We start from the raw sequence: 21,665 nt of genomic DNA, 5'->3' as shown, positions 1-21,665 counted from the left end.
AGTCTAAAACTTCACTTAACAAAGTAGTTCTCAAACGGGGAAGGGAGCATATGTATTTTGAGATTTTAGGCTTTAGCACTACTCATCTCTCTGCCCTTAAGAACCAGTGCTTGGCCAGGCACGGTGGCTCATGCCTGTAATCCCAGCACTTTGGGAGGCCGAGGTGGGTGGATCATGAGGTCAGGAGTTCGAGACCAGCCTGGCCAACGTAGTGAAACACCATCTTTACTAGAAATACAAAAATTAGCTGGGCATGCTGGCACACGCCCGTAGTTCCAGCTACTCAGGAGGCTGAGGCAGGAGAATCGCTTGAACCCAGGAGGTGGAGGTTGCAGTGAGCCAAGATTGAGCTACTACACTCCAGCCTGGGCAACAGAGCGAGACTCCGTCTCAAAAAAAAAAAAAAAAAAAAAAGGCCAGGCACCATGGCTCACACCTGTAATCCTAGCACTTTGGGAGGCCGAGGCCAGCGGATCATGAGGTCAGGTGTTCAAGACCAGCCTGGCCAGCATGGCAAAACCCCGTCTCTACTAAAAATACAAAAATGAGCCAGGCATGGTGGCGCCTGCCTGTAATCCCAGCTACTCAGGAGGCTGAGTCATGAGAATCGCCTGAATCCAGAAGGCGGAGGTTGCAGTGAGCCGAGATCATGCCACTGCACTCCAGCCTGGGCATCAGAGCAAGACTCCGTCTCAAAAAAAAAAAAAGTTATCTAGGGAAGGCTCCAAGGAGGAATCATTTGATTACTACTTTAATAGATAATTACAGTGGACAATAGGAAAGATCAACAGTACTGTAATTATGAACCTGCCCCAAGGCACATTAGTCCAAGTTCAAGCTTAGAGAGACAAATACCTAAGAATGTGATATGCCAGGTACCTCTATGAATATCCTGAATCCACAGTCTGGGTGTAATGTAGGTCACAAAGCACTTTCACCAAAGAGCTGACAGCTTAAAGAAGTTACTTTGTAGGCCGGGCGCGGTGGCTCACGCTTGTAATCCCAGCACTTTGGGAGGCCGAGGCAGGTGGATCATGAGGTCAGGAGATCGAGACCACGGTGAAACCCCGTCTCTACTAAAAATACAAAAAAAATTAGCCGGGCGTGGTGGCGGGTGCCTGTAGTCCCAGCTACTCGGAGAGGCTGAGGCAGGAGAATGGCGTGAACCCGGGAGGCGGAGCTTGCAGTGAGCCGAGATTGCACCACTGCACTCCAGCCTGGGCGACAGAGTGAGACTCCGTCTCAAAAAAAAAAAAAAAAAAAAAGAAGTTACTTTGCATTGATAATGGGTTCCAAACTTGATTTTGCCACTTACTAAATTTGTGACATGAGTAAGTCACTTGATCTTAATGGTTCTAGTGCCAAAATCCTGGGATTTTTTTCTAACCTTGATATTTAACTGATGGTTGCTATGGCAACCATTTATTGAGTGCTTCTCTGTGCCAGCCACTGTGCTAACCCCTTTAGATGCAATATCTCAGCCCAGTGCAGTGGCTCACACGTGTAATCCCAGCACTTTGAGAGGCCAAGACAGGTGGATGGTTGAGGCCAAGAGTTCAAGACCAGCCTGACCAACATGGAGAAACCCATCTCTACTAAAAATACAAAAAAATTAGTCAGGCGTGGTGGTGCACGCCTGTAATCGCAGCTACTTGAGAGGCTGAAACATGAGAATCACTTGAACCCAGAGGCGGAGGCTGCAGTGAGCCGAGATCATGCCACTGCACTCCAGCCTGGGCGACAGAGCAAGACTGTCTCAAAAAAAAAATAAAATAAATAAAAAGATGCGTTATCTCAGTCTCTGTAAAGTAGGTGGTATTGTAATTTAACAATTGAGGAAACAGGTTGACAAAAGATAAGAAATCTTTCCCAGGCCAAATAGCAAGAGGTTGGCGATGCTGGCACTCAGACTTCCCAAGTCTGCCAATCTGAAGTCTCTGCTCTTAACCACTGCCCTGCTCTTCTGTTAACACATGCAAGTGGCATCTGGTGAGACCTGGAATCTTTCCACTGAAATATTTATTAAGCACCTGCTGTGTGTTAGGCATTGTGCTAGGCACTAGGGAAATGGGCATTGTCTTTGCCCCTGAGTTGCTTACAGCAACCTGAAGAAGAGAAACCAGTAAACTATTTTCAGTGCACTGTGGCAAGTGCCATCCCAAGTAACTGAAGGATTTAAAGCAGGGCAGTGATCTGATCAGATCTGTGGTTTTTTTGGAAGATGATGCTGGCAACCAAATGGAAGCTGGATTGAAGAAGGCCTGGGAGATGAATTCTGTTGGGATAATTTGTATAAGCAATGATGGAGGCCTCGATCAATAAAGCGGGAGGATGCATCTGAGCATCACTGAGGAGGTAGAATCAATAAGATAGAGATCAAGGCAAGAGATAAAAGGTTGACTTGAGCCGAGCACGGTGGCTCATGGTCTCCCAGCAGTTTGGGAGACCAAGGCGGGTGGATCACCTGAGATCAGGAGTTCGAGACTAGCCTGACCAACATGGAGAAACCCCATCTCTTTTTTTTTTTGAGACGGAGTCTCGCTCTGTCACCCAGCCTAGAATGCAGTGGCACAATCTCGGCTCACTGCAAGCTCCGCCTCCCGGGTTCACGCCATTCTCCTGCCTCAGCCTCCCAAGTAGCTGGGACTACAGGCACCCACCACCACACCTGGCTAATTTTTTGTATTTTTATTTATTTATTTATTTTTTTTTTTGAGACGGAGTCTCGCTCTGTCGCCCAGGCTAGAGTGCAGTGGCGCAATCTCGGCTCACTGCAAGCTCCGCCTCCCGGGTTCACGCCATTCTCCTGCCTCAGCCTCTCCGAGTAGCTGGGACTACAGGCGCCCGCCACCGCGCCCGGCTAATTTTTTGTATTTTTAGTAGAGACGGGGTTTCACCGTGGTCTCGATCTCCTGACCTCGTGATCCGCCCGCCTCGGCCTCCCAAAGTGCTGGGATTACAAGTGTGAGCCACCGCGCCCGGCCAATTTTTTGTATTTTTAGTAGAGACGGAGTTTCACCGTATTAGCCAGGATGGTCTTGATCTCCTGACCTCGTGATCCACCCTCCTCAGCCTCCCAAAGTGCTGGGATTACAGGCATGAGCCACCGCGCCCAACCTAGAAACCCCATCTCTACTAAAAATACAAAATTAGCCAGGCGTGATGGTGCATGCCTGTAATCTCAGCTACCCAGGAGGCTGAGGCAGGATAATCGCTTGAATCTGGGAGGCGGAGGATGCAGTGAGTCGAGATCACATCATTGCACTCCAGCCTGGGCAACAAGAGCACAACTCCATCTCAAAAAAAAAAAAAAAAAAAAAAAAAAAGGTTGACTTGATATTTCTGAATGAGGTTGAGTAGACAGTAGTGGTGCCATTCACCAACATAGAGAATATGCTGGAGAGAACTGCAGGTTTTGAAGAAGTTGTGTTGGGTATTCTATTGGGTTGACTTTGAGCTGTCTGAAGATATCCAGTCAGCAGCTGGATAACTAGACTGGAGCTTAGCACAGCAAAGAGATCTGGGGCTAGAAACTAAGGCTCAAAGACAACAGGGTAGCAGGGGGATGGAAGACTTGGATTGGGATGAAGCCTTCCAGGAAAGGTATATAAAGAAGACCAGAAGGTTGGCCCGGTGCAGTAGCTTACACCTGTAATCCCAGCACTTTGGGAGGTTGAGGCGGGCAGAGCACTTGAAGTCAGGAGTTCAAGACCAGCCTGGCTAACATGGTGAAGCTCTGTCTCCACTAAAAACACAAATAAGCTGGGCATGGTGGTGCACACCTGTAATCCCAGGTATTCAGGAGGCTGAGGCAGAAGGATCACTTGAACCTGGGGGGCAGAGGTTGCAGTCAGCTGAGATGGCACCACGGAACTCCAGCCTGGGTGACAGATTGAGACTCCATCCATCTCAAAAAAAAAAAAAAAAAGAAGAAGAAGAAGGGCAGAAGGTCAAAATCAGAGTTTTGGGGAACACCTGGACTTACAAGCGTCTGGAGGTAGAGAGGCCTAAGAGAGAGCTACCAGACAGGTAAGAGGACAACCAAGAAGGAGACTTTCCAGGAAGGAGATCGGACTCCATGGAGAAGTCAGTAAGGTAAGGTAAGAACAAACAAAGGGGTCTGTTGTAGCCCTTCCTCTGCACAATGTCTGGGGTGGGAGTTGAGAAGGTAACAAAAAGCTCAATTGCAGTGGGTTGGAGGATAAACTGGAAGTGGGGAAGGAGAGAAGTGGGTGTGGACTGCTCTTTCTTGGTTCTGGAGGGAGCAGGTGAGGGTCGCTATAGGAGCAGAGGCCTGAAGATACTAAGGGATGGAGCCAGTGGATCATAATGTGGCTGGGCAAAGGGCAGGTGAATGAATGCTACAGCAGATCCTGAAAGTGCAGACAGGAGGGATCCCAAGCTTAGCCTTGGCCAGCAGTAAGGACACCTTATCTTCTCGGAAAGAAAGGAAAGAGGAAAGGGTAAGGGCAGATAAATATGTTTCTGGGTGGTGGTGGAATAAAGTGATTGTCACCTAGTGACCTCATTCAGTTGGAGGCAGAGTGGTCTGGTGAGTGAGGGGAAAGCCAATGGGTCATGAACTTGAAAAGAATAAAGACAGCTTGGAGAGGGCTTCAAGAAGAACAGGAGAGTGAGCTGACCAACAACTTAAGGAAGGGCTGCCGAACAATGTTGAGTTGCTGATTTGTCGGAAACTGAATTTGCAGGGGCACTGCAAGCTGGTTGTGATTTTTTTTCTTTTTAAAAAAAGCATCACTTGGCAGCCCAAATGTAGAAAGGGAGAGTTTACATGGTTGGGCTGTGTAGGCTACAATGGAAGGACAGGGTATGGGTCCAGAGTCCAGTGTCAAACAGGATGGAGACAAAGTAGTTGGCATCCATGTTGAGTAGGCATTGAAGGTGCATTGGTGGCTGCAAGATTAGAAGCAGAGAAAGATTGGGAGTTGAGCTAGACATGCAGTGACCTGAGCTGCGCAGATGCAGCAAAGAAGACGCAATGAGCACATGGCATGAGCCTTAAAGAATTTGGGGGAGGCTGGGCATGGTGGCTTACGCCTGTAATCCCAGAACTTTGTGAGGCCGAGGCAGGCAGATCACGAGGTCAGGAGTTCGAGACCAGCCTGACCAACATGGTGAAACCCCGTCTCTACTAAAAATACAAAAATTAGCCAGGTGTGATGGCGTGCGCCTGTAATCCCAGCTACTCGGGAGGCTGAGGCAGGAGAATCACTTGTACCTGGGAGGCGGAGGTTGCAGTGAGCAAGATCATGCCATTGCACTCCAGTCTGGGTGACAAGAGAGAGACTCTATCTCAGAAAAAAAAAAAAAATGAATTTGGGGGAGGTGGCTGGGCCTGATGGCTCCTGCCTGTAATCCCAGAACTTTGGAAGGCCGAGGCGGGTGGATCGCCTGAGGTTGGGAGTTCAAGACCAGCCTGGCCAACACGGCAAAACCCTGTCTCTATTAAAAATACAAAAATTATCTGGGCATGGTGGCGCACTCCTGTGATCTCAGCTACTCGGGAAGTTGAGGCGGGAGATTCACTTGACCACAGGAGGCGGAGGTTGCAGTGAGCCGAGATCACACCACTGCACTCCAGCCTGGGTGACAGAGTAAGACTCCATCTCAAAAAAAAAAAAACAAAAAAAAAACATTGGAGGGAGGGGATTTCTAAGAGGACAACCAAGGCATAGGAAGAATTGAGAAGACTGAGGAGTTCTGAGCTCTCCTAGCCAGAGATAATTGCCTCAGCCAGGGCTGTGTCACTCTCCCTTTTATTTATTTATTTATTTTTGATACAGAGTCTCTCTCTGTCGCCCAGGCTGGAGTGCAATGGCGTGATCTCGGCTCACTGCAACCTCAGCCTCCCAGGTTCAAGTGATTCTCCTGCCTCAGCCTTCCAAATAGCTGGGATTACATGCATCCGCTACCATGCCCAACTAACTTTTGCACTTTTAGTAGAGACAAGGTTTCACCATGTTGGCCAGGCTGATCTCAAACTCCTGACCTCAGGTGATCTGCCTGCCCCAGCCTCCCAAAGTGCTGGGATTACAGGCGGGAGCTACCGCACAATGGCCTTTTGTTTGTTTGTTTGTTTGTTTGTTTTGCTTTTTGTTTGAGACAGAGTTTCACTCTTATTGCCCAGGCTGGAGTGCAATGGCACAATCTCGGCTCACTGCAACCTCCGCCTCCCAGGTTCAAGCGATTCTCCTGCCTCAGCCTCCTAAGTAGCTGGGATTACAGGCACGCATCACCACGTTCAGCTAATTTTTGTATTTTTAGTAGAGACAGGGTTTCACCATGTTGGCCAGCTGGGTCTTGAACTCCTGACCTAGTGATTCACCCGCCTCTGCCTCCCAAAGTGCTGGGATTACAGGCGTGAGTCACCGCACCTGGGCAGCCTCTCCGTTTTATTTTTATTTTATTTTATTTTTGGTACTTATTTATTTATTTTGAGACAGAGTCTTACTCTGTCACCTAGGCTGGAGTGCAGTGGCACCATCTCGGCTCACTGCAACCTCCACCTCCTGGGTTCAGGCGACTCTCTTGCCTCCACCTCCCGAGTAGCTGGGATTACAGGCATGTGCCACCATGCCTAGTTAATTTTGTATTTTTTAGTAGAGACAGGGTTTCTCCATGTTGGTCAGGCTGGTCTCGAACTCCCAACCTCAGATGATCCGCCCCCTTCGGCCTCCCAAAGTGCTGGGATTACAGGGTGAGCCACCGTGCCCAGCCTCTATGCTTTCTTTCTTTCTTTTTTTTTTTTTTTTTTTTTTTTTTTTTTTTTTGAGACGGAGTCTCGCTCTTTCACCCAGGCTGGGCTGGAGTGCGGTGGCGCGATCTCGGCTCACTGCAGGCTCCGCCCCCCGGGGTTCACGCCATTCTCCTGCCTCAGCCTCTCTGAGTAGCTGGGACTACAGGCGCCCGCCACCTCGCCCGGCTAATTTTTTGTATTTTTAGTAGAGACGGGGTTTCACCGTGTTAGCCAGGATGGTCTCGATCTCCTGACCTCGTGATCCGCCCGCCTCGGCCTCCCAAAGTGCTGGGATTACAGGCGTGAGCCACCGCACCCGGCTCTATGCTTTCTTTCAAAGGGTACATACAATGCATAGGATTTGGAGAGGTGGGGAAGTGTGGAGAGAGAAGGTGAATTTGGCATGGAAAGACAAGCACACCTTAATCCTCTTCCAGGCTAAACCAAATTCCATTCTGAAGTGTTTAAAAGCAAAGCTTTGGAATCAGACACACCCAGGACACCATATGGAAACTCTTGCACAGTGCTGGGCCCAGAGTAAGTGCCACTCATTTCCCAGGCCCACGCCTGTGACCCTGACCCTGCCCGCCAGAGCTCATAGCAGCACCAGAAATGTAAATCATCAATCATCTGGTTCCCCGAGGCCAGAGGCAGCTTCCTTAAAAGTCAGGTCCTTTACTCCCTTGCACCCTGTGGAATCTTGCTTGGTCGCTTCTTTGGAGAGATTTCATGAAAGGGATCCAAACCATAACAGAAGGAGGAAGAAGGCAACTTACTGTCCCTGCCCTGGGAGCTGGCGAGGGAGAGGGAACCCACACCAGGGCCGATAGGGAGGCAGAGGCAGACAATCCAGCCTGCACTGCTAGACCCAAGGCTGTGGCTGGCTCTCCCAGCTGGGCTGGCAGAATGGGTAGCTCTTGGGGAGGTTTCCTGAACTGTAGGAGGTTGGAGTTCAGGTGAGAACGAAGGGGCCAGGACTGGGGTAAGGGCAGAGTGTTCTGGTGGCTTCCTCAGCCATATGTGCACATGCATGCGCTCTCTCTCTCTCCACTCTACCGCAGTGACTGCCTCTTCCCAGCTTTGGAATCAATTCCCTGGGACTCCTGGGAGACCAGCACCTGAAGGTCAGATAACTTATGAGGAGATTTGACCCACAGAGACCATAAGTGCCCTCAAGCAACAAGAAAGGTGCACCCAGTGAGTGTCCTGGATCTGGCAGGCTCCCTCTCTAGGATAGTTACTGTGGGCTCAGTGGGAAGACTGATCCACCAAATAGCCAGATCAGGCCAGGTGCAGTGGCTCATATCTGCCTGTAATCTCAACGGTTTGAGAGGCCGAGGTGGGAGGATTGCTTGAGGCCAGGAGTTTGAGACCAGCCTGGGCAACATAGCGAGACCCCATCTCTACAAAAAACCAAAATTTTTAAGTTAGCTGGACATGGTGGTGCATGCCTGTAGTCCCAACTACTCAGGAGGCTAAGGTGGGAGGATCACTTGAGCCCAGGAGTTTGAGGCTGCAGTGAGCTACGATTGTGCCACTGCACTCCAGCCTGGGCAACAGAGTGAGACTATCTCAAACAAACAAACAAACAAATATCCAGATCATCTGGAAACCTGGAAACCTGGCACTGACAGTCCCTGAGCTCTGGGATTTAGGGGGCTGAGACTGCAGCAGGAGTTTGGCAGCTGTGAAATTCAGGAGCTGCTGGCTTCTTTGATCCCCCAGGGAGGTGTCCCTGTGGATCCTCAAGTTCCAAAGCACCCACTTGGATGCCTAGCTCCAGGCTGTTAGAGGAATCACAGGCAGGGAGAGGTTGGGGGCTTCCTGAGGCGGGTTTGCATTCTCAGCCTGGCTAACCCTGAAATTCACAGGCCTTAGCTCAGTGCCCTTTGGGAATCCAGGCAGGCTGGGGGGCCCTGGCGGATGGGATGGGGTAGGAGTACTGGGCAGGGGGGAGGTGGGAGACTGTTCAGTCTCTCTTTGACAGCTAACATTTTCCAGAGCTGGCGCCTGCAGGGGAAAGGAAATCAGAGCTTCCCACCTCACACATCTTTTTCCCATTTTGTTCATGTTGCCCAGAGAAAACCATTAGGACTAGGTCAGTCTGGGGCCTCCCCCGCCCGCCCATCTCTCAGCCCTGCTATAAGGAGGGGTGAGGGTGGGGGGTCATTGGAAGGACAAGGCCCTAGCCTGGCTAAGAGGCCAGACTCTGATCTCTTGTATCCCTTCTTAATTCCCTGCCAGTTCAAGATGGGAGGGTGGGGGCGAGAACCAGGAATCTGGGCTCCTGGTGCCCTCCTTTATTCTACTCAAATCCCCCAACACCTCTGACTATCTCCCAGGAGTCTGACTCACTGGCTCCAAGGAAAGGGCCTGCCCAGCCAGCCGTCAGTCTTGGGTCTGGTCTGCAGCAGGAAGGGCCCAGGGGTTGGGGAAGCTAGTCCTTATTTCTCAACTTCTGGGACCCCAGCCTCCTCCCTGGAACCCCTAGGAGAGCTGGTTTCCACAGGTCCCTAGGAAGCAGGCTGGGGGATAGACTGCTGGGTCCCACTGTCTGAGACAAGAGCTGCATTTGGGGACTTGAGAGGAGGGAAACGGGAGCCCCAAGGAGCCTTGGAGAGGAGCTCTGCGCAAGCTGGCTGACCACCTTCCTGAAGCTGAGCCATTAGCCCCTCCTATCCTGCCTCCTAGGGACAGTGAGTCCAAAATCCTCTTTCTGTCCCCACCTAGAACCTCAAAACCCAGACCTGCACCCCTCTCAGTCTCCTATTCTCCGGGACCTTGCCTTTCTCCTCTCCTCTTGCCTCTTTCCTCTTCAATCCCAGAATCTAGTTATCTGGCCCAGTGACCACCCTGCCTACAGCACACTCCCCACCCAACCTTTCCCTTCTTCCTCCAGAAACTCCAGATCATATCAGTGCCAGGGGGTTGGGGGAAGGTGAAGGTGCCCAGACCCTGGATCTTCTACTTCCCATCCTCAGAGGGTGGGAGAGGAGGCATCTGAGACGTGGCCTGTGTTCCCCAGGTCTAGTGCCCTGGACCACAGTGGCAGGGTTGGAGGCTGCATGCTGGTTGTGTAACTTGTCTAGGGCTGGCCACTTCTCCTAGGTGCCACATGAACCCATATGTTCAGCTTGCCAAACTTGCCATGGCTACACCTTTGGCCTCCTGCCCTGGGCTGCCAGGGGTTAAGAGGCCAGTGCAGGGTGAAGGGTGGGAGTGGTGGAGGGGTCCAGCCCTAGAAACTGGATCTTAAAAGCCAAGAGGAGTTTAACTGCAGGTCAAGTCATAGCGTAGACTGACTTCTCCATCCAGGGAACTGAAACCCCAGTCTGGACAAGTCCTCAACCAGTGCATCCCCACCTCCTCCCTCTCCCTTCCCGCAGCTCAGCAGCCCAGCCCAGCCCTGAGGAAAGCGTTGGCAGCTGGAGCTGGGAATGAGGTGGCAGAGCCAAGAACAACAGAGGCACCGCCTTGGGGCTGTGCAGATCCTCCCTGGTCTGCCTATAATGCCTCTTGTCACAGTCAGAGGCACCACCTGGCCACCTGGATGCTGCGCAGACCCTCTCCTTATCTGACTGTAATCCTGGTCAGCCCCCTCCTCCCAGTCTGTGGTCCTGACCCTACTGGGCCACATCTGCCTCTCTTTGCCAGGCCTCAGGGCTAGCCCTGGAGGTTACTGTCATCCCCTGCCTTTGGGTCCAGCTGCCCCTTTACCCAGGTCACTCAGGATTCTGTACCCTAATCATCCCTAGTTTTCGCGATCTCTCTCCCGCATCCAAATGTTTCTGGGAAATGAGTTGCCTCCTTTCTAGATCTCTGACCCTTCTCCCTGCTTGCACTTCAGTTTGCTGGGAAGTTTTTTCAGGCCTAACTCCTATTTATCCTGCTGTGAGGACAATTTCATTTGGGGCAAATCAGAGCCTGGCCTTCTCAGACTTGAAAAGGGCTGGGTCTCTGAACCCAGAGAGAAAAGAAAGCAGCACTCTCCTCTGTACCAAGGATCAGGCCAGACTGGGGTGCAACCTGCCTGAGTCTGTGCTCTGTGCTAAGTGGAATCCTGAGGCTCGGGGTGGCCAGGAGACAGAACTCTCTTGCCCCAGCTGCTCCCAGCCCCTATTCTACTCTCAGACTTCCCTGCATTCTGTAGAAGTCCTGAATTCATTGCTGCCCCTACGCGGAGTAGCAGAGATACAGGTGTCTAGCCCCACCTGGGTTTAATTTCTACATGCGTTCCAGCCAACAAACTCTCTGACCCAGCAGATGCAATAACACTGCCCAGGGTGAGGTTCTTCTCCAAATGCTGAATTTGGCCAGAGAATCTCCATGGTCCCAGTTAGGGGTGAGGGTGGGGGCTTAATCACTCTCCCACACTTCCCATCCCCAGTCAACCCTTCCCTCTCCAGTGGCTGGGCTGGATGGTCACTCCTTCTCCCTGCTAGCCTCAAGAAGTAACAGAGAGGGGAGGGGGTTCTCCTCTCCCCAAGTCCTAGACCCCTCAGTTATACACACATCTACACCCACTCACGCTCTTCACCATCCAGGAGCCCTCTCCTGCCCATCTCTATTCCTTCAGGTGTAAGACCAGCCACCTTCCTCTTAGCCACACCACCGTGGAACAAAGTCCCAGAATGTTGCTCTCCTAAGTCTCTGGAGCTTGTTTCCTCCTCACTCCACCCCTACCTATCCCACCTCTGCCCCCCGCCAGCTTTTCTCATCAACTTTGCACCCTCCCCTCACTGAGTCTCCAAATTCCTGGGGGGGCCCCAAGAGGGTTATGACCAAAGCTCCTGCAAAGGGTCACCCTGGGCAGATCTGTAGATTTGGTCATAATTAAAAGGCCAGAGGCACTGGGAAATTCCTTCTCCTTATTGATCCCAGCGGGAAATTAAAGCCAGTTGTTTGTGACTGAGTGGCTGATGAGGGCTGCAGCTCCTCCCCATTGCCTGGTTCCAGGGTCCTAGCCCCTGCTCCTTGCCTCTAGGCATCTCCATCCTCCTCGGTTAGTCCCCTCCCCCAGGCCCCTCCACTGTCTCATCTCCCACCCCTCCACCTCCCCAAGTCCCCTTCCCTAGCATCTTCCCTAAGCACCCTCCCCGCCTGCTGCTCCCTGGGGTAATAGCGCTGCTAGAGGCTGAGACCTCGGCCTCAGCTATTCAGCACCCTGCTTAGACCCCCTACCCACCTCCCTCTGCCATGGTTGGGGTGCTGGGGCTGGAGCTGGAGCTCAGGCCCGGAGCTGCCAAACCGCAAATGCTCACATCTGGAAAGAATTCCTCTCCCAGCCCGACTTCCCTTTGTCTTACTTCTGTCTCTTTGGAAATCATGGCCAGTTGGCTGGTGGGGGGAGTGGGGAAGTGAGGAGAGGGGAGTGGGCCCAGGTCTCCCTGCCCCCACCCCAGGGAGGTCAGGGAGTCTGGGCTGCCTGGCTCCAGCCTCCCCAGCAGCCTTAGCCAAGCCATCCAGCCTGTGCTCCCCTGCTCTAGCATCGAGGGGCCAATCATCCCCTCCTATGAACTCTGTCCCTGCATCCTGGTGACCATCTTTTGGGTGAGGTTTTAACATCCTTAGTCACTCACAAGGCTAGCGGGGAGAGTGCACTGATGCTTTTGTCGTGCAGGAGGGATGCCTATTGAGCAGGAGGCTGGGCGCTTTCAGCTGGGGGCTCAAGAGGGCTGGTGGCGTGGAGATGGACGAAATGACCTGGGTGGAGGAGGCAGGGGGCAGTGAAGGGAAGGAGGAGCAGCAGGAATCTGGTTTCCACCATGTTCCCTCCTCTAGCCTCTTCTCATCCCTTTGGCCAGGAGCCTGATTTCACTGTCAGAGCCTAATCCCTCTCCTTTACCTACAGCATTGCTGAGCAGGGAGGATGGGGGAGGAGCTCGGGCTGTGCCTGCAACCCCAGGTCCTAAGCACTTCCCAGGGAACCCCCCCCACCCCACCCCACTTCCTTCCACCACCTCTGCTTTTGTCTGTCCTTCCTCAGAGAGCTCCTTGACCTGCTGCCCTCTTCCTTCCAGAAGCCCAGGCCTCCCAAACACCCCCAAATAAGCTCCCCCACACAAAACCTGGACCCCTAAACCCAGGCTGAAGTATTCAGCTCCCTTCTTCAAATCTCAGTTTGTTGGCTATTGCGGGCGGGGGCCCATAGAGAAGTCCTTTCTGCAGTGGAATCTCCATCCCTCCTGCTGCCCAGTCAGCCGAGCTGCTTTATTTTCTCACCCACCCATTTCTGCAGATTTCCCTCTCTGCAACCCGGAGGCCCGACCCCCCCAGTACATTGTCCAGCCTTCAGTTCTCAATGCTGAGGTCACTCTGGCCCCTCTCCTTTGGTCATCTTCCTCCGGACTCCTCCCCAGCTCCCACCAAAGCCCCCAACTCCCTAGATCGCTCCTAGGTTCTAAGCATAAGGACTCAGAGATCTGAGAGCGACTGCCTGCTCCACCCTTGGCCACGCTGGCGAGGAGGGGCCAGGGCAGGGACCCAGGGCTGGGACCAGATGTGGGGTTTTTCTTCCCGCCTCAGAAGGAGCTGGGAGGAAGAGTCTGGGGAGGGTGGGGGATGGAATGCAGCGGGGCCACGTGCATCGGTTCGCTCAGGGCCACCGGGCTGAAGGGCCCCCCGCGTTGGACAGGCCGGGACGGTTCCTTTGGCTCCAATCACTGCATCCCGCCAGGCTTCGCTCCTCTGCGGTTTCCGGCCTCGAGTCCCAGGCCTGTCTCCGAGGCTCCCCGCCTGACCTCCGTTTCTGTTTCTCCGTCTCCCTGCCATCTCCACTGGGGTCTCGCCCACTCCCACTCGGGTCTCTGCAGGAAGCCGTGCCCTCCTCCCACCCTCTTTGATCTCCCGTTTCAAAGCCGCTCTCCCAGGGAGGTGAGGTCGCTCCTTCCGCCCGTTTTACAGCTCAGGATGGTGACACCTGAGACCCTGCTCCGCCTTCTCCCCCGGCACCCATCCTCCCGCCTGTCTAGGTGGCGGCACAGCTCCCCAGGGCTCCGCGCCTCTATTCCCGCCTCCCTCTCTTCCGCCTACTGAGACCCCCTCGGGATCTGGGGAGTGAAGCGACAGAGAAAACGTTTTAATAAAGATCTCGCGTCAAGTGATTGGCTGTGACCTCTGCCCTCCCAGCCTCGCGCCCTGGTCTCCTGCTTAACCCTTCAATGTCCGCCCAGCGCACTAAGGGGAGCGAGTCGCCTGGCGACTACTTCCAGAGTTCCCAGGCACTATGTGAGCCTGAAGCAGGGTGGAGGGGTTGGGGGGGCCGTGCCGCCCCCGCCCAGCCTCTCCGAGTTGTTCCAGCAGGGGGTGCCGTTACCTCACTTAGATCCCTAACCCCCGGAACCCCGCAGCTCCCCAGCCCCTCTCTGAGTACGGAGTGGTCCCACTGGATCCAGTTCAGGCTTCAATGGAGACAGGGCCAGCTACGGCTCAAGATCTGGGGTCCGCCTGCGAGTGGGGTCGCCAGGTGTCTGGCGCCAAGGAGTTGAATGCACCGAGTCAGGTTGGGGATGGGTGGGGAACAGGCGAGACGTGAGGAACTCGGGTGGGGGACAGCCATACCCGAGCCCTGAGCATCTGCGCCCGCAGCTGGCTCCCCCGGCCTCGGCGGAGAGCGCAATTCAAGTGCTGGCTTTGCGTCCGCTTCCCCATCCACTTACTAGCGCAGGAGAAGGCAATCTCGGTCCCCAGAGAAGCCTGGACCCACACACGGGTTAGATCCAGAGGTTGGTGGCGGGGGCGCCGGGGCCCCCAGGTGGAGGGGGCGGAGCGGGAGGCGGGGCCACTTCAATCCTGGGCAGGGGCGGTTCCGTACAGGGTATAAAAGCTGTCCGCGCGGGAGCCCAGGCCAGCTTCGGGGTTGTCCCTGGACGTGTCTTGGTTCCAGAACCTCACGACCCGGCGACGGCGACGTCTCTTTTGACTAAAAGACAGTGTCCAGTGCTCCAGCCTAGGGGTCTACGGGGACCGCCTCCCGCGCCGCCACCATGCCCAACTTCTCTGGCAACTGGAAAATCATCCGATCGGAAAACTTCGAGGAATTGCTCAAAGTGCTGGGTAAGGAAATGTTCGAGGGCCCAGGTGGGGCAAGGGGGGCTCTGGAGTCCTCGAAGTTGGGGATGAGAAAGAAAGCGGGACCACAGTCAGGGCGTGAGACACTGGGCGCCTGCATCCCTGAAAAACGTGCCAGGCGTCCGGGTCCCGGGGCGCTGGGCACGACGCCTAAATCCCGCTTTCTCCTGCGGGGGCCCACCGGTGCCAACACTGCGGTGACTCACGGCCTGTGAATCACGTAGAAACCAGAAGCGCGAGGTTGGCCTCTGGGGGAAGGGGAGGCTGGCCTCAGCGGCCGGACTCGGCAGGCCGAGGCACCTGGCTCTCTGCAGTTCAGAAGCTGCGGGCTGGTGGAGCCACGAACCCTGCATCCAGACTGGGAGCCCGGTTCCCTACCCTGCCCAGCCGCTCGGAGACATTCCAATCTCCTTCCCGGTGCCCCCCTCGGTAACCCAATCCCCAGGGCAGGCTCATTACCCCTGGGCGCCCAGCTCTGCCTACGAGGTGATCTGCTGCCCCAGCGCCCTCTGAGCCCCACTTTCCTCCCCCTCTGCACTTCCCACTCTGCTCTCCCCACCCCCCATCTGCGAGACAAGTATTTCCATACAGCGAGCAGCTCCAGAGTTCTAAAATCGCTAGGGATAATTATCACTTTCTTGGATTTCAACAGATGGTTTCGTGTGAAACCCCAATCCCACATTTCCAAAAATCTAGGTTCCCACCTCCCTCTCCCCCACCATAGATCAGCTGCAGCCCAACTGGGTGTGTTGGTCAAAGGTGGGGAAAACTAAGTCAATCCAGACTGCCCTTCCCACTTTCCCAGCCCACCTTCTGTATGCCCTCTGGGCCAACTGGGCTAGACATCTGGGGCAGGGGAGAGTGCCAGGACCTGGTGACTGGGAGAGGACTCTGGGGGAGAGATGGACGTTAGTTAAGGACCCCAGCCACTGGGAGCATAAGGGCAGGCCTGCTGCCTTCAATTCCTGCACTCAACAGAGAGATAGTAGTTGGGCTGGGTTGGGCGAGGGGGTAGGGAGGGAGGGACCCCCTCTCCCTGGACTACAGGAGTGAGTCTGGATCTAAGATGGGTCTGGAATGCTGCAGAGAGAGCAGGGATCTCCAGCACTCCTTGCTGTTAGTTCTTCCTGCGATCTAACCACAACACTTCTTGGAGTCATATCAGTCATTCTTGCTCTGTCCTTGCTAAACTTAAAGACAAAAAGATAGAAATTTTCTCTTTGGAAAGCCTAGATGCCACTCCCTCCTCATCTTCTCTGGATTCTGGCCCCTGTCCTCAGTGGATGAGGTGGTGACCTGGTACACCCCCAGGCCCCAGCTGAAGAGTAAGATTCAAGGCCCCAATCCTGCTGTCTGTCTTCAGTCTGTTTGTCCTCCCTGCAGGGTCTCTCTGAGCCACGTGCCCTTCTCAGGCCCTGCAGGGGGCAGATTAAAAACAGATCCATTAGACAAACACAGTCCTGAACCAGCTAAGGCCGGCTGAGCTGGGCCCCCAGCTCCACAGGCACCAGGGCCTCGCTGAAAGGATGTCTCCTCTGAACCCAGCCTTGCCTCTGCAGGAACTTCGGTCCTGGCACACCTCTCTTCGCTAGTCAAGGGTCCATCTCAATAAGACTTGGGGACCTGTCATTTCTCCCTAGACCCAAGAGTTCAGCAGCCAACAATGGGGGTCCTGGCCTCCCCAGGGGCACGGCTTCCTCTCTCCCTCTCTCTTCTGTTTGGAGTAGGGTAGGTATGCTTTGGCGCTGAGGGGAAAGAGGATTTGTTTCTCTAGGAACCCAGGTCTGGAGGAGGTCCAGGGAGTTGGCCAGATCAGGGGCAGGGAAATCCTGCTACCTGGCAGAGGGCCCTTTCACCCCCGCCTAGTGCATCCCTGGCTTTACTCCAGGACAGGGCGGCATATCAGGCCAGGTGAGGTGGGTGTGTGGAGCTTAGACCTGGAGCCCATCCAGAGGGGCCCCCTTCTGTGCACGTCTTCCTTTCAGAGGGGTGCTGTCTTCTATCTCCCCCACTTCGGTTAATAACTGGGGAGCAGAGAGAAGGGGTCCAATCTGGGCTGGGATATGGAGGTGCACTGAGAGTCTGAATCCACAGAGGCTGAATGAGATAGCCGGACCCTGTGAGGGGAGTGAGGGATCCTGAAGAAGGGGACACATCACACAGAGCGGGGAGGGCAGTCTCCTTTTCTATCCCTTCTTCTCATGGCAGAGGGGGTTCCCTTGAGGGGACAGGGGTGTGGGAGTCTTCCAGAAGGGCAGATGAGCATGGTGCCTAATGCAGGGAGCTTTGAGCCCCACCTTCTTGCTTTCCTTTTTTTTTTTTTTTTTTTTTTTTTAGTGGTAGGGTCTCACTATGTTGCCCAATCTAGTCTCAAACTTCTGGGCTTAAGCAATCCTCCTGCCTCGGCCTCCCAAAGTACTAGGATTACAGGCGTGAGCCATGGCACCTGACCCTTTGCCTTCCTTTTATCAGTAAAAATAATACCAACAATTATAGCTATTGTTTCCTGAAAATTTAAGCATATGCCTGGCACTGTGTGTGCTAAGTCCTAAACACATACCATCCCAATTGGCTTTTTTTTTTTGAGACAGAGTTTTGCTCTTGTTGCCCAGGCTGGAGTGCAATGGCACAATCTTGGCTCACCACAACCTCCGCCTCCCGGATTCAAGCGATTTTCCTGCCTCAGCCTCCCGAGTAGCTGGGAGTACAGGAATGTGCCACCATGCCCGGCTAATTTTGTATTTTTAGTAGAGATGAGGTTTCTCCACACTGGTCAGGCTGGTCTCAAACTCCCAACCTCAGATGATCCACCCACCTCGGCCTCCTAAAGTGCTGAGATTACAGGCATGAGCCACTGCGCCCAGCCGTTCTTCTTTTGTATTTTGTTTTTTGTTTTTGTTTGTTTGTTTGTTTGTTTGTTTTTGAGACGGAGTCTCGCCTTGTCGCCCAGGCTAGAATGCAGTGGTGTGATCTTGGCTCACTGCAACCTCCGCCTCCCGGATTCAAGCGATTCTCCTGCCCCAGCCTCAGCCTCCCAAGCAGCTGGGATTACAGGCGCATGCCACTACGCCCAGCTAATTTTTGTATTTTTAGTAGAGACAGGGTTTCACTATGTTGCTCAGGCTGGTCTCGAATTCTTGACCTCGTGATCCGCCCACCTCGGCCTCCCAAAGTGTGGGATTACAGGCATGAGCCACTGAGCCCAGCCTTTTGTTTTGTTTTGTTTTGTTTTTGAGACAGAGTCTCTCTCTGTCACCCAGGCTGGAGTGCAGTGGCATGATCTTGGTTCATTACAACCTACACCTCCCAGGTTCAAGCAATTCAGCAATTCTCCTGCCTCAGCCTCCTGAGTAGCTGGGATTACAGGTGTGAGCAACCGCGCCCAGCCCTGGCTTTTTTTTTTTTGGTAGAGTCGGGGTTTCAGCATGTTGCCCAGGCTGGTATCGAACTCCTGAGCTCAAACAATCCACCTGCCTTGGCCTTGCAAAGTGCTGGGATTATAGGTGTGAGCCACTGTACCCAACCTTGATTGGCTTTTGAAGAAGCTGTTATTTCCATTTTACAATTGAGGAATCTAAGGCTCAGGGTGGTTAAGCCATTTGCTCAGGGTCACCCAGCCTGCAAGGGGGCTGAGCCAGGAGGAAATCACAGCCTCATGGACCTTACTCCAGAGCCTCTGTCTTCCCAGGCTGCTGACCATTCTGTAGAGGGAAGCAGCTGCCCCTGCTCTCTTTCGTTGCTGTGGGGCAGAAATTGGGCAAATGAAGACCTATCTAGCACTAGATAGGGTGGGCAGATAGGGCAGAGAGGGAAATGGCTCCTACTTCCCAGGACATGAGTGATGGGGCCTGGCCTGTGCTTGGCCAGGGGTACAGTCCCAGTGACTCTGAAGAGCTGTCAACAGGGTAGACAAAAGGCCAAAAGTGAAGTAAACAGAGACAACCAGAGCCAGTAGCAGGATGTTTGTTGGGTAGGGGGCTGGGGAGAAGCTGCCTCTGGGCATTCTGGGACTGAAGAGCTGAGACGTGGGGAGCCTGATCCAGACCTGCTGACTCAACAAGGTGGGGCCACAGCTAGGAACAGGACTCCAAGGGGCAGGCCACTGCCTCTCTCCCCCTCATCTTTCAGGGCTGCACCGCCCACCGTCTCCTTCAAGGCACTTTCTTAGACACCCAGGCACCAGGCAGATGCACCCCCAACACACCCACCCCAAGCAAGTCACAAATCAGCCTGCTCCAACTGTCTCATGGAGAGGGTGTGAGAGGTGCCCAAAGCCCCCTAAATGGTGAGCCTCTCCACTCTCCCCATAGGGGTGAATGTGATGTTGAGGAAGATTGCTGTGGCTGCAGCGTCCAAGCCAGCAGTGGAGATCAAACAGGAGGGAGACACTTTCTACATCAAAACCTCCACCACCGTGCGCACCACAGAGATTAACTTCAAGGTTGGGGAGGAGTTTGAGGAGCAGACTGTGGATGGGAGGCCCTGTAAGGTGAGTGCCAGGAGGGGCTCCAGGGTCATGGCATCATTGCCCTGCCTCTCAACCTGCCATTTTCCAGGCTAGCAGTTAACTCCTAGCTTCTCTCTGTTCCCACTAGGGAAAATCCCTAGGTAGTGGTGGGGGCTAGAAAGGGGCTCTCTCCCTTATCCCTCTCACTGCATTGCCCCTGCTATGGGCCCAGCTCACTTGGCCACCTGTCTCTTGCAGAGCCTGGTGAAATGGGAGAGTGAGAATAAAATGATCTGTGAGCAGAAGCTCCTGAAGGGAGAGGGCCCCAAGACCTCGTGGACCAGAGAACTGACCAATGATGGGGAGCTGATCCTGGTAAGTCCTGCCTCCTCCCCACTAATAGCAAACCCAGCGCTACCTTCCGAGATTCTCCGGGAGACCCCAGGGTGCAGGAGACTCAAGAACAACCATGGCTGGACTCTGCACCCTCCTGATGGGACTGCTTGAACAGAACTAAGGCGTCCCTATCCCATACAGTGCCCTGTGTGAATTAGAAATGGTGTTCCTTTTATGCAAAGCAGAGGGCATGTACTGAGGGATCCCAGCAGTTCTTCAGGGAGATCTTCCTGGCTTGAGGAGGAGGACGGGCCCCAGGGGCTCTATTGCCATCCTCCCTCCATTGATGCCTGGGCATTCTGGGACCAGCTCCTGCCTATTGGTCTTGAGCCAAGAAGCAGGTTTGGACCTGGAGGCCAAGCAGAGTACCTCCATTCAACCCTCCCCTCCAAAGCCGCAGGACCCCAGGGGCCTCTCAGGCTAACAACTACTGCTGTCCTTACAGACCATGACGGCGGATGACGTTGTGTGCACCAGGGTCTACGTCCGAGAGTGAGTGGCCACAGGTAGAACCGCGGCCGGAGCCCACCACCGGCCATGCCCACCGCCCTGCTTCACTGCCCCCTCCCTCCCACCCTCTCCTTCTAGGATAACGCTCCCCTTACCCCAGTCACTTCTGGGGGTCACTGGGATGCCTCTTGCAGGGTCTTGCTTTCTTTGACCTCTTCTCTCCTCCCCTACACCAACAAAGAGGAATGGCTTGCAAGAGCCCAGATCACCCATTCCGGGTTCACTCCCCGCCTCCCCAAGTCAGCAGTCCTAGCCCCAAACCAGCCCAGAGCAGGGTCTCTCTAAAGGGGATTTGGGGGCCTGAGCAGGAAAGACTGGCCCTTCAGCTTCTACCCTTTGTCCCTGTAGCCTATACAGTTTAGAATATTTATTTGTTAATTTTATTAAAATGCTTTAAAAAAATAAAACCTGTCTCTGGCTCATTGGGCAGGGGGTAGATAAGTCACCTGAGTTCAACCTTGCCTCTGAAATGTAGTGTGGGAAAGACTTGTGTTTCTGCAGCATGGAACTGAGTTATACAACAGGAGGGAACAGTCCTTCCAGTCACCATTCTAACCACCACCCCTTCGTTTGCTGCTGAATCCACAAGCCTCACCTCCACGTTCCCTCCTCCAAGGTCCCTCTTTGGTGTCCTGCTCTGGCTTCCAAGGTCACAAGGGCCTCCTCCTCCTGACCTCTCAGCTGGGGTACTGGGCTCTGAGGAGCTGACTCCCATCTTCTCCCATGTTTTCCATCATGGTGACAGTTTCCTCCTCCTCCTCCAGCTGTTGCTTCCCTCTCCTCCAACTTCAGCCCATGGGTGACCCCAGGCCTGGCCTTGGCCTCCCACATGGTTCCAGATGAGCTCAACAACACCCACAAGCTGGCCTTGCAGCTGCCTGGGCCTCTGGGTGAGAGGTCTCATCCTGCCTGTCAGCCCTTTGTGTCTGAGACAAGACATCTCTGCTACCATCCTTCTTCCCTGCCTCAATCTCCCACATATCCTTCTGCCTCTGGCTTCTAAATCTTCCAGGCCCTTGGATCCTCCTCCATCCCTCTCCCTGAGCCTCCACACTCAGGTCTACACCAGGTCTCAAACTCCTGGGCTCAAGCGATCCTCCTGCCTCAGCCTCTCAAAATACTGGGATTTCAGGTGCAAGCCACTGTACTCAGCCAGTTATTTTGTGTTTTTAAAACACAAAATAATGTAATTTAATGGCTTATGTACTAGGAAGTTCCAGCTGGGTCTGGCTTCAGGTATGGCTGGATCCAGAATTTCAGTGACGGTCATCAACCTCTCCCTGTCCACACATCCTGCTCATCTGTTTCTTTCTTTTTTCTTCTTTTTTTTTTAAATGGAGTCTCGTTCTGTCACCCAGGCTGGAGTGCAATGGTGCAATCTCGGCTCACCGCAACCTCCGTCTCCCAGGTTCAAGTGATTCTGTGATTCTCCTGCCTCAGCCTCCCAAGTAGCTGGGATTACAGGCACGAACCACCACACCCAAC

At 53.9% G+C, this 21,665-nt stretch overlaps 1 protein-coding gene across 2 annotated transcripts; it reads left to right on the top strand.

Moving 5' to 3' along the window:
• The first annotated feature begins 14,405 nt into the window (after positions 1-14,405).
• CRABP2 (cellular retinoic acid binding protein 2) lies at positions 14,406-20,587 on the top strand. 2 transcript variants are annotated; one of them, XM_063628129.1, is made up of 5 exons: positions 14,406-14,481; positions 14,643-14,812; positions 19,138-19,316; positions 19,533-19,649; positions 20,116-20,587. In XM_063628129.1, the coding sequence occupies exons 2-5, from the start codon at positions 14,743-14,745 to the stop codon at positions 20,164-20,166; spliced, it is 417 nt and encodes a 138-aa protein (XP_063484199.1). In that variant the 5' UTR covers positions 14,406-14,481; positions 14,643-14,742; the 3' UTR covers positions 20,167-20,587. The 2 variants fall into 2 exon arrangements, with proteins under 2 accessions (XP_063484199.1, XP_063484198.1); XM_063628128.1 differs by lacking the exon at positions 14,406-14,481 and having other exon boundaries at positions 14,606-14,812.
• Positions 20,588-21,665: the final 1,078 nt, after the last annotated feature.

The sequence above is a fragment of the Symphalangus syndactylus genome, chromosome 12 (genome assembly GCF_028878055.3).
Source record: "Symphalangus syndactylus isolate Jambi chromosome 12, NHGRI_mSymSyn1-v2.1_pri, whole genome shotgun sequence".
Taxonomy (NCBI): Eukaryota; Metazoa; Chordata; class Mammalia; order Primates; family Hylobatidae; genus Symphalangus; species Symphalangus syndactylus.
The sequence above is the reverse complement of the archived record's forward strand: the minus strand, read 5'-3'. Positions and strand labels throughout refer to the sequence as shown.